This window comes from Tachyglossus aculeatus, chromosome 1, assembly GCF_015852505.1.
Source record: "Tachyglossus aculeatus isolate mTacAcu1 chromosome 1, mTacAcu1.pri, whole genome shotgun sequence".
NCBI lineage: Eukaryota > Metazoa > Chordata > Mammalia > Monotremata > Tachyglossidae > Tachyglossus > Tachyglossus aculeatus.
The window spans coordinates 11,046,435-11,063,329 of NC_052066.1; the positions used below are offsets into that span (position 1 = coordinate 11,046,435).

At 51.0% G+C, this 16,895-nt stretch overlaps 1 protein-coding gene across 2 annotated transcripts in view; it reads left to right on the top strand.

The window, feature by feature from the left end:
• Window positions 1–16,895, top strand: part of TNS1 (tensin 1) — a 225,574-nt gene that overhangs the window by 167,059 nt on the left and 41,620 nt on the right. The window contains exons 18-21 of one of the 2 annotated variants that reach the window (XM_038760090.1): window positions 3,751–3,947; window positions 6,620–6,695; window positions 12,170–12,265; window positions 15,112–15,150. In XM_038760090.1, coding sequence (XP_038616018.1) covers window positions 3,751–3,947; window positions 6,620–6,695; window positions 12,170–12,265; window positions 15,112–15,150 — 408 coding nt within the window. The remainder of the gene's footprint in view (window positions 1–3,750; window positions 3,948–6,619; window positions 6,696–12,169; window positions 12,266–15,111; window positions 15,151–16,895) is intronic. The other variant, XM_038760131.1, reaches the window with a different exon arrangement.

Here is a 16,895-nt window from a genome sequence, read left to right on the forward strand (position 1 = left end):
CACCATCTGGGCCCTCACGGGGTTTGGGGGGAGGAAGGGAGCGGAGCCCCCCTTCTAGACTGTGAGCCCGTTGTTGGGTGGAGATTGTCTCTATCTGTTGCAAAATTGTACTCTCTGAGTGCTTAGTCCAGTGCTCTGCACACAGTAAGCACTCAATAAATATGATTGATTGAATGAATGAATGAAGCTGCTTCAGAAGGAAGAGTGAGGCATCCAGGAGGCTTATAGACTTTTAGACTGTGAGCCCACTGTTGGGTAGGGACTGTCTCTATATGTTGCCAGCTTGTACTTCCCAAGCGCTTAGTACAGTGTTCTGCACACAGTAAGCGCTCAATAAATACGATTGATTGATTGATTACGGGAAAGGAAGGGGGGGCAGGGGCTCCCTCAGTTCGCTGCTGCCTCTCCCACCCGAATTTTCCCCCAGGGCCCAGATGTTGCCAGAGAGTTGATGCTGTTGCCCTGGAAACGCATCCCCGCCTTGGTCCTCCCCACCACCGCCCCGGCCATCTGGCCGAGCCGCCCGGACTGCCGTGCCTGGGCCGGACACCGCAGCCACAGGCCCCGGGCAGGCCTGTGCCCAGCCCGCTCACCAGACACGGCGGCCGGGGAAGGGGATGGGGTGGATGGGGGGCCGTGGTGGAGGGAAAGGAGGAAGAGGAGAAGTGAGGAGGCAGTGTGGTAGAGGGGCTGGAGCCCAGGCCTGCCAGTCATTCATTTATTCCTTCATTCATTCAGTAGGATTTAATTAATGATGGCATTTATTAAGCGCTTACTATGTGCCAAGCACTGTTCTAAGCACTGGGGAGGTTACAGGGTGATCAGGTTGTCCCACGGGGGGCTCACAGTCTTCATCCCCATTTGACTGGTGAGGGGACTGAGGCACAGAGAAGTTAAATGACTTGCCCAAAGTCACACAGCTTATTGGTGGAGCCAGGATTCGAACCCATGACCTCTGACTCCAAAGCCCGGGCTCTTTCCACTGAGCCATGCTGCTTCTCTATGCGCTTATTGAGCGCTTACTGTGTGCAGAGCACTGTACTAAGCGCTTGGAAAGTACAATTCGGCAATAGAGACAATCCCTGCCCACAGTGGGCTCACAGTCTAGAGGGGAGAGACAGACATCAAAGTAAACAGGCATCTATATAAATAAATAGAATTATAGATCTATACAATCAAAAGAAGTAAGCAGGCATCAATATAAATAAATAGAATGATAGCTATGTACATATATGCGTAAGGGGGGAAGGGCAATGGGAGTGAATCACAGTAATGTGGAAGGGATGGAGAGCTGAGGAAAAGGGTGGCATGGAAGGTCACTGGTTCAAATCCCATCTCTGCCCCTTGTCTGCTGGGTGACCTTGGGCAAGTCCCTTCACTTCTCTGGGCCTCAGTTCCCTCCTCTGTAAAATGGGGGTGGAGACTATAAGCCCCACGTGGGTCAGGGACTGTGTCCAACCCCATTTGCTTGTAACCATGCCAGCTCTTAGTACAATGCGGGGCACATAGTAAGTGCTTAACAAATCCCATCATCATTATTATTATTTAGTGGGAGGACCGGGAAGAGGGGGAGGTGGAGGAGGGAACACAGACCACTGATGCTCACTTGGGAGTGATCAGAGTGGTCTGGTCCGGGGAGAAAGAGGAAGAGGAGGAGGAGGAGGAGAGGGAGGTAGAGGACAGACCATATCCCACAGCCTCTCTCCCTCTCCCCGGAGTGATCAGATGAGAAGGAGCGTGGCTTAGTGGCAAGAGCTTGGGCTTGGGAGTTGGAGGTCGTGGGTTCTAATTCTGGCTCCGCCACTTGTCGACTATGTGACTTTGGGCAAGTCACTTCACTTCTCTGGGCCTAAGTGACCTCATCTGGAAAATGGGGATGAAGACTGTGAGCCCCACAGGGGAAAACCTAATTACCTTGTATCTACCCCAATGCTTAATGCAGTGCTTGGCACATTGTAAGTGCTTAACAAATGCTATTATTATTATTATTATTATTATCATTATCAGAGGGGTTGGATGGTGGGAGGAGGAAGAGTGGGAGGACCAGGAGGAGGAGGGGGAGGTGGAAGAGGGCCCGTGGTGAGTGGGGGTGGGTGGGGGAAGCCCACCTGGCTCTGGGGGAGGCTCTGTTTCCTGCCAAGCTGTGGCCCAACCATCAGGCTCTGACCTCGCCCTCCCAATTTGGACTCTCCCATTCTCCCGTGGGCTGGATGGGGGTTCAGTGGGTAGCAGGGTGGGGTGGGAGAGGGTCCTAAGCATGCCCACCTCCCCCCAGAACTGCCCCCGGCCTTTCAGGCTAGAGAAGCTGCAGGGCCCAGTGGCTAGAGCCCAGGCCTGGAAATCAGAAGGTAATGGGTTCTAATCCCAGCTCCGCCACTTGTCTGCTGGGTGACCTTGGGTAACTCACTTCACTAAGCAGCGTGGCTTAGTGGAAGGAGTGTGGGCTTGGGAGTCAAGACATGGTTTCTAATTCCGCCTCTGCCACTTGTCTGCTCTTGTGACCTTGGGCAAGTCACTTAACTTCTATGGGCCTCAGTTCCCTCTGTCAAACGGGGATGAAGACTGTCAGCCCCACGTGGGACAACCTGATTACCTTGTATCTACCCAGTGCTTAGAACAGTGCTTGGCACAAAGTAAGTACTTAACAAATAACATTATTATTACTATTATTATTATTATTATTATCATTCCGGCTCCGCCACCTGTTAGCTGTGTGATGTTGGACAAGTCATTTCCCTTCTCTGTGCCTTGGTTACTTAATCTTTAAAACGGGGAGGGACTGTGTCCAACCTGATTAGGTTGTATCTTCCTCAGCGCTTAGTACTGTGCCGGGTACACAGTAAGCAGTTAAGAAATACTGCAATTATTAATAAATACCATTGATTGAGCTGGGTAGACTTTATACTCATTGTGGGCAGGGACCATGTTTACCAACTCTTTTGATTGGGAGGAAACGGAGGCCCGGACAAGTGAATTGACTTGCCCCAGATCAAGCAGCAGGCACTGCCACTCGGCTGCTGTGTGTCCTTGGGCAACTCACTTCACTTCTCTGGGCCTCAAGATCGTAAGTGAGTCCTCTAGACTGTAAGCTCAGTGTGGGCAGGGAATACGTCCAACCTGATTTGCTTGTATTCACTCCAGGGCTTAGTACAGTGCCTGGCACATAGAACTTAACAAATACCATCACTATTATTGTAAATTATTATTATTATTGTTGTTGATGATGATGGTATTTGTTAAGCACTTACTATGTGCCAAGCACTGTTCTAAGAGCTGGGGGAGATACAAGGTCATCATCATCATCAATCGTATTTATTGAGCACTTACTGTGTGCAGAGCACTGTACTAAGCGCTTGGGAAGTCCAAGTTGGCAACATATAGAGACAGTCCCTACCCAACAGGGGGCTCACAGTCTAAAAGGTCATCAGGTTGTCTCACATGGGGCTCACAGTCTTAATCCCCATTTTCCAAATGAAGTAACTGAGGCCCAGAGGAGTGAGGTGACTTGCCCAAAGTCACACAGCAGACAAGTGGCGGAGCTGGGATTCGAACCCAGGACCTCTGACTCCCAAGCCCGGGCTCTTGCCACTAAGCCACGCTGCTTGTTGTTGTATTGTCTTCTCCCATGCGCTTAGTCCAGTGCTCTTCACACAGTAAGTGCTCAATAAATACGATTGACTGGCTGACTGCTTCTCCTCCTGATGTGCTGTACTGACCGCTCTTCTCTCTCGCTCTCTCTCTCCCATCCAGGGGTCCAGGCCAGAGAAAAGCATCCCGCCGAGCCCCCCGGCCCTGTGCGCAGGCGTGCGGCCAGCGAGGGTCAGCCCGAGGACCCATCCCCAGAAGCTTCCTCCCCCCGGAGCCCCGGAGTCCGCTCGCCAGTCCAGTGCGTCCCGGCTGAACTGGCCCTCACCATTGCCCTCAACCCCGGCGGGAGGCCCCGGGAGGTGAGTCCAGTCTGGCCTGGCCTGGCCCCACCTTAGATCATCCCCCCAGGCCCTGGCCCCTTTCTTTTCTTTTTGTTTTTAATGGCATTTGTTAAGCGCTCACTGTGTGCCAGGCACTGTACTAAGCACCAGGGATATACAGAGTGGTCAGGTTGAACACAGTCCCTGTCCCACTTGGGGGCTCACTGTCTTCATCCCCATTTTACATATGGGATAACTGAGGTGCAGAGAATAATAATCACTGAAGCAGCGTGGCTCAGGGGAAAGAGCCCGGGCTCGAGAGTCAGAAGACGTGGGTTCTAATCCCGGCTCCGTCAGAGAAGCAGCGTGGCTCAGTGGAAAGAGCGCGGGCTTTGGAGTCAGTGGTTATGGGTTCGAATCCTGGCTCCACCACGTGCCTGCTGTGTGACCTTGGTCAAGTCACTTCACTTCTCTGAGCCTCACTTACCTCATCTGTAAAATGGGGATTAAGACTGTGAACCCCGCATGGGACAACCTGATCATCTTGTATCCCCCCCGGCGCTTAGAACAGTGCTTTGCACATAGTAAGCGCTTAACAAATGCCATCATTATTATTATTATTTATTATTGTCTGCCGTGTGACCTTGGGCAAGTCACTTCAGTTCTCTGTGCCTCAGTGACCTCAACTGTAAAATTCATGCATTCATTCAATCGTATTTATTGAGCGCTTACTGTGTGCAGAGCACTGGGGATGACGACTGTGAGGCCCACTTGGGACAACCTGATTACCCTGTATCTACCCCAGTGCTTAGAACAGTGCTTGCCACATAGTAAGTGCTTAACAAATACCATCAATATTATAATTATTATTGTGGTATTAGTTGAGCGCTTACTGTGGGCCAGGCACCGTACTAAGCGCTGGGGTGGATACAAGCAAATCGGGTCAGACAAAGTCCCTGTCCCACTTGGGGCTCACAGTCTCAATCATCATTTTCCAGATGAGGTAACCGAGGCCCAAAGAAGTGAAGTGACTGGCCCAAGGTCACACAGCCGATGAGTGGGGGAGCTGGGATTAGAACCCATGACCTTCTGACTCCCAAGCCTGGGCTCTTTCCACTGAGCCATGCTGCTTCTCGCCAGGGATGATCAAGAGCGGGTGGGGTGAGGGGGCATTGGGAGAGGTGTGGTCCAGGATCTGTTTTTTTCAAATGGTACTTGTTAAACACTGACTCTGTGTCAGGCACTGGACTAAGCGCAGGCGTAGATATAATGTCATCAGGTTGGCCTTAGTCCCTGTCCCACATGGGGCTCACAATCAATCCCTATTTTGCAGATGAGGAAACTGAGGCCCAGAGGAGTGAAGTGACTTGCCTAGGGTCACATGGCAGATGAGTGGCGGAGCAGGGATTAGAACCCAGATCCTTTCAACTCCCAGTCCTGTGTTGTACCTACTAGACCACACTGCTTCTCATTCCCAAGAAGGACCTGGTTCTAATCCCGGCTCTGCCACTTAGTAATAGTAGTAATACTAATAATAATATAATAGTAATAATAATAATGACATTTATTAAGCACTTACTATGTGCAAAGCACTGTTCTAAGTGCTGGGGAGGTTACGAGGTGATCAGGTTGTCCCATGGGAGGCTCACAGTCTTAATCCCCATTTTACAGGTGAGGTAAATGAGGCACAGAGAAGTGAAGTGACTTGCCCAAAGTCACAAAGCTGACAATTGGCACAGCCGGGATTTGAACCAATGACCTCTGACACCAAACCCCGGGCTCTTTCCACTGAGCCACACTGCTTGCCCTTGTCTGCTGTGTGACCTTGGACAAGTTGCTTCACTTCTGTGGGCCTCAGTGACCTCATCTGAAAAATGGGGATTAAGACTGTGAGCCCCATGTGGGACAATGGGACAACCTGATGACCTCGTATCTCCCCCAGTGCTTAGAACAGTGCTTGGCACATAGCAAGCACTTAACAAATACCATAATCATCGTGCCTTAGTGGAACAAGCCCGGGCTTGGGAGTCAGAGGTCATGGGTTCTACTCCCGGCTCCACTACCTGACAGCTGTGTGACGTTGGGCAAGTCACTTCACTTCTCTGTGCCTCAGTGACCTCATCTGGAAGATGGGGATTCACAGTGTGAACCCCTCGTGGGACAACCTGATTAGCTTGTATCTAGAGAAGCAGCGTGGCTCAGTGGCAAAAGCCCGGGCTTTAGAGTCAGAGGTCATGGGTTCTAATCCTGTCTCCGCCACTTGTCAGCTGTGTGACTTTGGGCAAGTCACGTAACTTCTCTGGGCCTCAGTTACCTCATCTGTAAATTGGGGATGAAGACTGTGAGCCCCCCGAGGAATGACCTGATCACCTTGTAACCTCCCCAGTGCTTAGAACAGTGCTTTGCATATAGTAAGTGCTTAATAAATGCCATTATTATTATTATTGTTATTACCTCAGTGCTTAGAACAGTGCTTGGCACATAGTAAGCACTTAACAAATACCATTATTATTATTATGTTTATGTTAGTCTCCAGAGGTGGGTTCCTGGGCCCCGTCCGCAGCCGTGCAGGGTGGGTGGGTGGGTTGACAGAAATGTTCATGGGCTGGCAAGGGACCCACACTTATCTGCAAGGCCAGGCGTGGTTCTGACCCCCAAAAATGATCTTTGTCTCTCTTTTCTTGTCGCCCTCCCCCTCACCGTGCCCCCAGCCCCACCTCCACAGCTACAAGGAGGCGTTTGAAGAGTTGGAGGGAGTCGCCCCGGCCAGCCCACCCCCCAGCAGCGGTAAGCGCCTCCTGTCCCCAAACCCCTCACCTGCCTAAGTGCCCGGGGCCTACTGCCGTTCCCGGGTCTGGAAGGGGCACGGGTGGAAGGTCCAGAGGATGCCAGCGTTCAGCTGTGCCCGCTGTCCATTCCGGCCCCACGCCAGCTCCACTCCCATTCATTCTTTCAATCGTTTGTATTGAGCGTTTACTGTGCATAGAGCACTGTACTAAGCGCTTGGGAGAGGACAGTATAACAACAGACCCATTCCTGCCCACAACGAGCTCACAGTCTAGAGAACACGTTCACTCGCCTTACTGGCTCCCTTCCTTTCACACCTGTCACTCAGTCAATCATATTTATGGAGCGCTTTCTGTGTGCAGAGTGCTGTACTGAGCACTTGGGAGAGTCCAAAAGAACAGTTGAACAATAGAACAATAGAATAATCCACCAGACAGTGACTCTCTCCAACCTCCAAGCCTTATTGAAGGCCCATCTCGTCCAAGAGGCCTTCCCAGACTAAGCCTCACTTTTCCTCATCTCCCCCTCCCTTCTGTGTCACCCTGACTTACTCCATTTCTTCATTTTCCATTTCAGCCCCACACCACTTATGCCTACCTCTCTCATCATCATCAGTCGTATTTATTGAGCGCTTACTGTGTGCAGAGCACTGTACTAAGCACTTGGGAAGTACAAGCTGGCAACATATAGAGACAGTCCCTACCCTACAGTGGGCTCACAGTCTAAAAGACTCTCATTTATTGCCTTCTATTCATATCTGTCTCCCCAGCTCTAGACTTGTGAACTCACCGTGGGCAGGGATAGAGAAGCAGCATGGCTTAGTGGAAAGAGCCCAGGCTGGAGAGTCAGAGATCGTGGGTTCTAATCACGGCCCTGCCACTTGTCAGCTGTGTGACTTTGGGCAAGTCAGTTAACTTCTCTGTGCCTCAGTTACCTCATCTGGAAAATGGGGATTAAGACTGTGAACCCCACCTAGGACAACTTGCTAAGCTTGTATCTCCCCCAGCGCTTAGAACAGTGCTTGGCACTTAGTAAGCACTCAATAAATACCATCAGTATTATTATTATTTTCAAGTTTTTTGAACCTTGCCAAGCACTTAGGACAGCGCTCTGCACACAGTAAGCACTTAATAAATACGACTGAATGAAGGAAGGAAGGAAGGAAAGGGATAACAGACACATTCCCTGCCCATAAGAAACTTACAGTCTAGAAGGGGAGATACCCGGAAGGAGTGGGGTCTCAATGGCTCAGTGGAAAGAGCACTGGCTTGGGAGTCAGAGGTCATGGGTTCTAATCCCGGCTCCCCCACTTGTCAGCTGCGTGACTTTGGGTAAGTCACTTAACTTCTCTGTGCCTCAGTTACCTCCTCTGGAAAATGGGGATCAAAGACTGTGAGCCCCACGTGGGACAACCTGATTACCTTGTATCTCCCCCAGTGCTTAGAACAGTGCCTGGCACATAGTAAGCGCTTAACAAATACCAAAATTATTATTATTATTATACTTAGTAGACACGATCCCTGCCCTCAAAAGCTTCCAGTCTATTGTGTGCAGTTGCACTGTAATGAGCACTTGGGAGAGTCCAAAGAGTTAGTGCTAATGGGGAAGCAGTGTGGCTTAGTGGAAAGAGCCCAGGCTTGGGAGTCAGAGGACATGTGGGTTCTAATCCTGGCTCCACCACTTGTCTGCTAAATCTGTTGTCTGTTAAGGCCACTTAATTTCTCTGTGCCTCAGTTACCTCATCTGGAAAATGGGGATTGAAACTGTGAACCCCATGTGGGACAACCCAGTTACCTCATATCTACTCCAGCGCTTAGAACAGTGTTCAGCACATAGTAAGTGCTTAACAAGTACCATAATAATAATAATAATTATAATAATGATACATGATTGTTGCCCTCAAGGAACTTACAGTCTACTTTATGCAGGGCACTGTACTAAGTGTTTGGGAGAGAATAATAACAATAATAATAGTACTTGTTAAGTGCTTACTATGTGCCAAGCACTGTTCTTGGCACTGGATTAGATACAAGTTCATTCATTCATTCAGTCGTATTTATTGAGCGCTTACTGTGTGCAGAGCACTGTACTAAGCGCTTGGGAAGTACAAATTGGCAACATATAGAGACGGTTCCTACCCGACAGTGGGCTCACAGTTTAGAAGGGGGAGACAGACAACAAAACAAAACATATTAACAAAATAAAATAAATAGAATAAATATGAACAAGTAAAATAATTAAATAGAGTAATAAATATGTACAAACATATATACATATATACATAAATACAGGTAATATATACAAGTTAATCAGGTGGGACACAGTCCCTATCCCACATGGGGCTCACACTCTTAATCCTCATTTTACAGATTAGGTAATAGGCCCAGAGAAATGAAGTGACTTGTCCAAGTCACACAGCAGGCATGTTGTGGTGCTGGGATTGGAACCCAGGTCCTTCTGACTCCTAGGCCCGTGCTCTATCCACTAAACCACTCGTAGAGTTAGTAGACATGATCCGTCCCCTCATTCAATTCATTCAATCTCATTTATTGAGCTCTTACTGTGTGCAGAACACTGTATTAAGCGCTCGGTAGAGTACAACATAACAATAAACAGATACAATCCTGCCTACAATGAGCTTACAGTCTACAGCAGGGGAGACAGACATCAATACAAATAAATAAATGTTGATGATGGTATTTGTTAAGCACTTACTATGTGCCAAGCACTGTTCTAAGAGCTGGGGGAGATACAAGGTCATCAGGTTGTCCCTCATGGGGCTCAAAGTCTTAATCCCCATTTACAGAGCAGGTAACTGAGGCTCAGAGAAGTTAAGTGACTTGCCCAAGGTCACCCAGCTGACAAGTGACATAGTCAGGATTAGAATCCATGACCTCCGACTCCCAAGCCCGGGCTCTTTCCACTAAGTCCTGCTGCTTCATGGACATGAGTGGTGCAGGGCTGGGGTGGAGGGGGGGAAGAGCCAAGGGAGCAAGACAGGGCAACGCAGAAGGGAGGGGGAGATGAGGAAAAGCAGGGCTTAGTCAGGGAAGGCCTCTTGGAGGAGATGGGCCTTCAATAAGGCTTTGGAGGAAGGGAGCGTCATTGTCTGTGGGATTTGAGGAGGGAGGGCGTTCCAGGCCTGAGGCAGGACGTGAGCCAGGGGTCAGTGGCGAGATGGGTGATATGGAGGCCCAGTGAGTAGGTTGGCATTAGAGGAGCGGGGTGAGTGATCTGGGTTGGAATAGGACAGTAGCCAGGTGAGGTAGGAGAGGGTAAGGTGATAGGAGTGAAAGTCTTCCTCCTTCTCCCCCATACACTTTACCCCTTCTGTGGGTCTTGGGGTATAATAATAATGGCATTTATTAAGCACTTACTATGTGCAAAGCACTGTTCTAAGCACTGGGGAGGCTACAGAGTGATCAGGTTTTCCAACAGGGGGCTCACAGTCAATCCCCATTGTACAGATGAGGTAACTGAGGCACAGAGAAGTTAAGTGACTTGCCCAAAGTCACACAGCTGACAATTGGTGGAGCACAGGACACAGGTGGGCTGCCCCCGCTCAGACTGAGGTTCCGCCATGGGCTCTGTTTACCCCAGATCCGACTGTGGGCACCCCGAGGGAACACGATGTCCAGGACTGGGCATGCCAGGCGGAGGGAGAGGAGGGAGGCAAAGAGGGAGGGTGGAGGCAGGGAATGCAGAGAATTCTCTCCATGGCGTCGGGAAGCCAGAGGCTCTGTGCTCTCTTGGCCTCACCCACTCGGCCTTTTCCGCCCAGAGACAGGCCTGGATTGTTCTGGAGGGAATAATGCCGAGTCCGGGAGATGGATCAGTCTCTCCAGAGACAGGAGAGAGACAGAGAGAGAGAGAGGGTGGGGGGAGAGAGGGAGAGAGGGTGGGAGGGAGAAGACAGAGGGAGAGAGAGGAAGGAGAGAGAGATGGAGAGAAGTGGAGGGGAAAGGGAGAGATGGAGAAGAGAAAGAGAGGCAGAGACACAGAGAGGGAGAGAGAGGAGGGAGAGGAGAGTGAGGGAGGGAGGGAGAGGAGAGAAGGGGAGAGAGGAGATGGAGAGAGGGAGAGACAGAGCCAAGAGAGGAGAAAGAGATGGAGCACCATACTAAGCCAGTCAGTCAATCGTGTTTATTAATAATAATAATAATAATGGTATTTGTGAAGCACTTACTGTGTGCCAAGCATTGTTTTAAGTGCCGGGGTAGATACAAGGTATTCAGGTTGTCCCATGCGGGGCTCACAGTTTTAATCCGCATTTTACAGATGAGGTAACTGAGGCCCAGAGAAGTGAAGTGACTTGCCTCGTCAAACAGCTGACAAGTGGCAGAGCAGGGATTAGAACCCATGACTTCTGACTCCCAAGTCCGGGCTCTTTTCACTGAGCCAGGCTATTGAGCGCTAACTGTGTGCAGAACACTGTACTAAGCCAGTCATTCAGCCAGTCTGTAAATCATATGAATTGAGTGCTTACTGTGTGCATAGCACTGTATTGTCATTAAATAATTGCATTTATTGAGCGATTACTGGGTGAAGAACACTGTACTGTCATTCTTATTTATCGAGTGCTTACTGAGAGCGGAGTGATGTACTAAGCTAGTCAGTCATTCAATCATTTTTATTGATGACTTACTGTGTAAAGAGCACTGAACTAAGCACTTGGGAGAGTACAGTATAACAGATACATTCCCTGCCTGTAATAAGCTGATAGCCCAGAGAGAGAGAGAGAGACAGACATTAATATAAATAAATAAATGACAGATACGGATGTTAGTGGTGTGGGGCTGGGAGGAGGGATGAAGCAGGGAGCAAATCAGGGCGACGCAGAAGGGTGTGGGAGAAGAGGATGGGGGGGCTTACTCAGGGAAGGCCTCTTGGAGGCTTTTAATAAGGCTCTGAAGGTGGGGAGAGTGATGGTCTGTCAGCTATGAGGAGGGAGGGCGTTCCAGGCCAGAGGCAGGATGTGGGCCAGGGGTTGGCGGTGAGATAGATGAGATGGAGGGACAGGGAGAAGGTTGGCATTAGAGTAACGGAATGTACGGGCTGGGTTTGAGTAGCAGAGTACCGAGGTGAGGTAGGAGGGGGGCAAGGTGAGCCAAAACTGGACCTATTGAGTACCCACTGGGGACAGTGCCCAGGCTGCTTGGCAAAGAACCAGCAAGGCCACCCCACTTCCCAACTAAGGGCTGAGGGGCCACTGGGGAAACTCCCAGTGGCCGCTGTCCGGCCTTAGTCCTCCCTCCTTTGGCTGTGTGTGCACGTGTGACTGCCAGGCCACCCCCCCCCCCCCCCACACACACACCCCGCCCCCCCCCCCCCCCCCCCGACACCCCCCGACACCCCCCCACCTCATCCGGGCCATCCCGGCCCGACCCAGGACCATGGGTTGGGACCAGCAATCTCCACCTGTGACCTCCTACCCCATCCTCACCTGGCTCTTTCCCCTGCTCCCGTCCCCCAAGGAGTCCGTTCCCCTCCGGGCCTGGCCAAGACCCCGCTGTCGGCCCTGGGCCTGAAGCCGCACAACCCGGCCGAGCTGCTCCTGCACCCCACCGGAGGTGAGTGACTGAGGGGTGCCTGCCCCGCGGCCGGGGAGGGGGAGAGAAAGGGGGCAGAGGGGCAGGAGCTTGCGGGGTTCGCCGCTCACCGCTGACATGCTTGGTTGGGCGAGGGGTGGGAGGGGTGGGACACGTATGTGGTGACAGATCCCCCTTGTCCTTCTTCAGGGCAGCCCCCCACCCCCTCCAGGCGCCTTGGTCTGAAGGCTGGAGGGGAGGGGGGCTGGGGAAGGGTCTCTGGCTGAGACCCCAAGGTGGTGAGGAGTGATGGGACAGGGACAACCTGCCTTTTGTTTCATGGGGAACTCTGACTAACCCTGGGGTTTGCTCACAGGGTTCCGTTTTAAGCATGAGGTAGGACGTGGTGGGAGGAAATTGGGGGGCTGCAGCTCAGAATAGCAAATCCCACCAAAGGACCACCCCCAGTCCCTCTCTCCCCAATGGCCCACCTTCTTGACTGAAGCCAAATGTCGCATACAACCTGTCAATCATCATGAATCACCCATCAAACACCCCTGAACCGTCTGTCAATCACCATTCATTCATTCATTCAATCATATTTATTGAGAGCTTACTGTGTGCAGAGCACTGTACTAAGCGCTTGGGAAGTACAAGTTAGCAACATATAGAGACAGTCCTTACCCAGCAACGGGCTCGCACCACCCACAGGACTGGAAGTCAGAGGTCCTGGGTCCTATTCCCGGCTCTGTTACTCTAGCCTACTGGGTGATCTAGACTGTGAGCCTGTTGTTGGGTAGGGACCGTCTCTATATGTTGCCAGCTTGTACTTCCCAAGTGCTTAGTACAGTGCTCTGCACACAGTAAGTGCTCAATAAATATGATTGAATGATCTTGGGCAAGTCACTTCACTTCTCTGGGCATCAGTTCCCTCGTGTGTAAAGTGGGGGTTAAGATTGGGAGCCCCTTGTGAGACAGGGACCTCGGTCCAATCTGATTATCTTGTATCTAGCCCAGAACTTAGCACAGTACTTGGCACACAATAATAATGATAATTATGGTATTTGTTAAGCACATACTATGCCCAGAACTGTACTAAGCACTGGGGCACTGTACTAAGCTCTGGGGCACTCTACATCCAACACACTTGAACCACCCATCAATTATTGCCAACCACCCAGCAGACATCCCCCAACTGCCCATTTAATAGCTCCCATCCACCTGTCAATCACCACCCCCATGTCCCCCCACAGACTCCAACCACCTGTCAATAAAACCCCTAACATTGGGCAATCACTCACCTCCCAACTGCCCATCATTCATTCAACTCATTCGATCATATTTATTGAGCGCTTACTGTGTGCAGAGCACTGTACTAAGCACCTGGAAGGTACAATTCGGCAACAGAGACAATCCCTACCCAACAACGGGCTCACAGTCCAAAAGGGGGGAGATAGACAACAAAACAAAACAAAGCAAGTGGACAGGCATCAATAGCATCAATGTAAATGAATAGAATAGAATGTAAATAGAATAGAATCAATCATGTGGAGAAGTTTCCTGAGGCCAAACTGAAGCCTCAAGCTCTGGTCGTGTTGTCCAAGTTGTTGTTCAAGTTGTTCAAACTCTCCTACCTCCTTTTGCTCCTTGCGCCCCTCCTCTCCCTCCCTTCTTCCTCATCCCCCTCTCCTCTCCTTCCTCTTCCTCCTCTTCTCTCCCTCCTCATCTTCTCCCCTCCTTCCTCCTCCCCTTTCCCTTCCACCTCCTCTCCAGCATATTCCCTTTATCCCTCATCTTCGTCTTTCTCCCCATCTTCTTCCTACCCCATCTTCCTCTTTCTCTCCCCCTTCCGTCTCCTCCACCCTCTGGGAATGGGGGTGGGAAATGGGCAGGCAGCAGTCAGGCTCCTGAGAGGTGAGTGGAAATTCCAGCCAAGCCCTGGGGCCAGGTGGGATTGAGGGTCTTAGATGAGCCCAGAGATGGCTGACCTGGGCCAGGGGGCCCATACCCCTCCCCCACCTGGCTACCCACGACTGGGCAGTGGTGGAATTAAAGGTGGGGGGAAGGGGGGGCATCCAGAAGTCTTGTGGTTGGACCTTACCCCCTCCTCTCTTGACTCCTTTGCTCTTGCTTTTTGACCAAGGTGGAAAAGCATGTGATGTTTACAAATCTTTCTCTCTCTCTCCCTTCCTCCCCTCTCACCCCCTTCACCTCCTCTTCCCTCCCCACCATGCCTTCTCCTCCTCCCCTCCCCGACTTCCTCTCCCTCCTTCTCCCCCCGACTTCCTCTCCCTCCTCCTCCCCCGACTTCCTCTCCTCTCCCCTTCTTCTCCTCCTCTCCATAACTTCCTCTTTTCTCCCCTTCTCCTCCTCTCCCTGACTTCCTCTCCTTTCTTCTCTTCTCCCTCACTTCTTCTCCTCTCCCCTTCTCCTCCCCTGATTTCTTCTCCTCTCCCCCTCTCCTCCCTCCTCTCCCTGACTTCCTCTCCTCTCCCCTTCTTCTCTTCCTCTCCCTCACTTTCTCTCCTCTCCTCTCCTCTCCTCTCCTCTCCTCTCCTCTCCTCTCCTCTCCTCTCCTCTCCTCTCCTCTCCTCTCCTCTCCTCTCCTCTCCTCTCCTCTCCTCTCCTCTCCTCTCCTCTCCTCTCCCCTCCCCTCCCCTCCCCTCCCCTCCCCTCCCGTCCCCGCCTCTCCCTCTCCCTGCCTCTCCCTCTCCCTGCCTCTCCCTCTCCCTCTCCCTTTCCCTCTCCTCTCCTCCCTCCTCCTCCTTCTCTTCCTCCTCCTCCACTCCCTGACTTCCTCTCCTCTCCCCTTCTCCTCTTCCTGCTGTCACCTGTCCCTTTCCTTTCCCTCCTGCGCTCGGGCCCCTTCCTCTCTCCATCCTCATCAGAGGAAGATGGAGAACAGGCAGCTGTCAGTGTCTGTGAAGGTAAGAAAGGGGCAGGGCCACAAGGTCCAGTCTGGTACTGGTCAGTGTGGATGGTTCGGGTAGCAGGCACGGGAAACACACTGCCCCCTCCCCTTGCCATGGGGAGTGGGAAGCTTGGCCAGGGGGACTGGTCACTGCAGGCCCGGGCAGAGTGCCTAGTGGATAGAGCATGGGCCTGGGCGTCAGAAGGACCTGGGTTCTCATCCCGTCTCTGCCATGTGTCTGCTGCATGACCTTGGACAAGTCACTTCATTTCAGTGCTTAGAACAGTGCTCAGCACTTAGAACAGTTCTCAGTGCTCAGAACAGTGCCCAGTGCTTAGAACAGTGTTCAGCATTTAGAACAGTGCTCAGCGCTTAGAACAGTGCTTGGCAAATAGTATGCACTTAACAAATACCATCATTATTATTATTATTATAATTATTCTCCGGGCCTCAGTTCCCTCATCTGTGAAATGGGGATTAAGAGTGTGAGCCCCATGTGGAACAGGGACTGTGTCCAACCTGATTTGCTTGTATCCACTGCAGTGCTTAGTACAGTGCCTGGCACAAATATCACTATTATTATTATTGTTATTACTATTATTATCCTGGGGTCTAGTCCCAACTCTACCTCTTGTCGGCTATGTGACCTTGGGCAAGTCACTTTACTTCTCTGGGCCTCAGTTCCCTCCTCTGTAAAATGAGGATTGAGACTGTGAGCCCCTCATGGGACAGGGACTGTGTCCAACCTGATTTGCTTGTATCCACCCCAGTGCTTAGCACAGTGCCTGGCACAAATATCACTATTATTATTATTGTTATTACTATTATTATACTGGGTTCTAGTCCCACCTCTGCCTCTTGTCGGCTGTGTGACCTTGGGCAAGTCACTTCACTCCTTTGGCCCTCAGTTCCTTCGTCTGTAAAATGGGGATTGAGACTGTGAGCCCCTCATGTGGCAGGGACTGTTTCCAACACGATCTGCCTGTAGCCACGCAGTGCTTAGTACGGTGCTTGGCACATGGTAAGGGCTTAAATGCCATTTTTTGGGGGGTTTGGTGACCGTGGCAGAGTTGAGACTGAGGCTGTGACAGAGGCTGTGGAAGTAGGGCTGGGATTCTCTCCTCGGCTACCTCGTTTCAGAGTTGGAATGAGATTTCCCAGCAGGGATGCCAGGTAGAGCCCGTTGTTGGGTAGGGACCATCTCTATCTGTTGCCGACTTGTACTTCCCAAGCGCATAGTCCTGTGCTGTGCAATCAATCATCATCATCATCATCATCAATCGTATTTATTGAGCGCTTACTATGTGCAGAGCACTGTACTAAGCACTTGGGAAGTACAAATTGGCAACATATAGAGACAGTCCCTACCCAACAGTGGGCTCACAGTCTAAAAGGGGGAGACAGAGAACAAAACCAAACATACTAACAAAATAAAATAGAACAGATATGTAGAAATAAATTAAATAAATAAATAAATAAATAGAGTAAAAAAATATGTACAAACATATATACATATATACAGGTGCTGTGGGGAAGGGAGGGAGGTAAGATGGGGGGATGGAGAGGGGGACGAGGGGGAGAGGAAGGAAGGGGCTCAGTCTGGGAAGGCCTCCTGGAGGAGGTGAGCAACATATAGAGACATATAGAGACATAGAGACAACACATAGAGACAGCCCCTACCCAACAGTGGGCTCACAGTCTAAAAGGGGGAGACAGAGAACAAAACCAAACATACTAACAAAATAAAATAAATAGAATAGA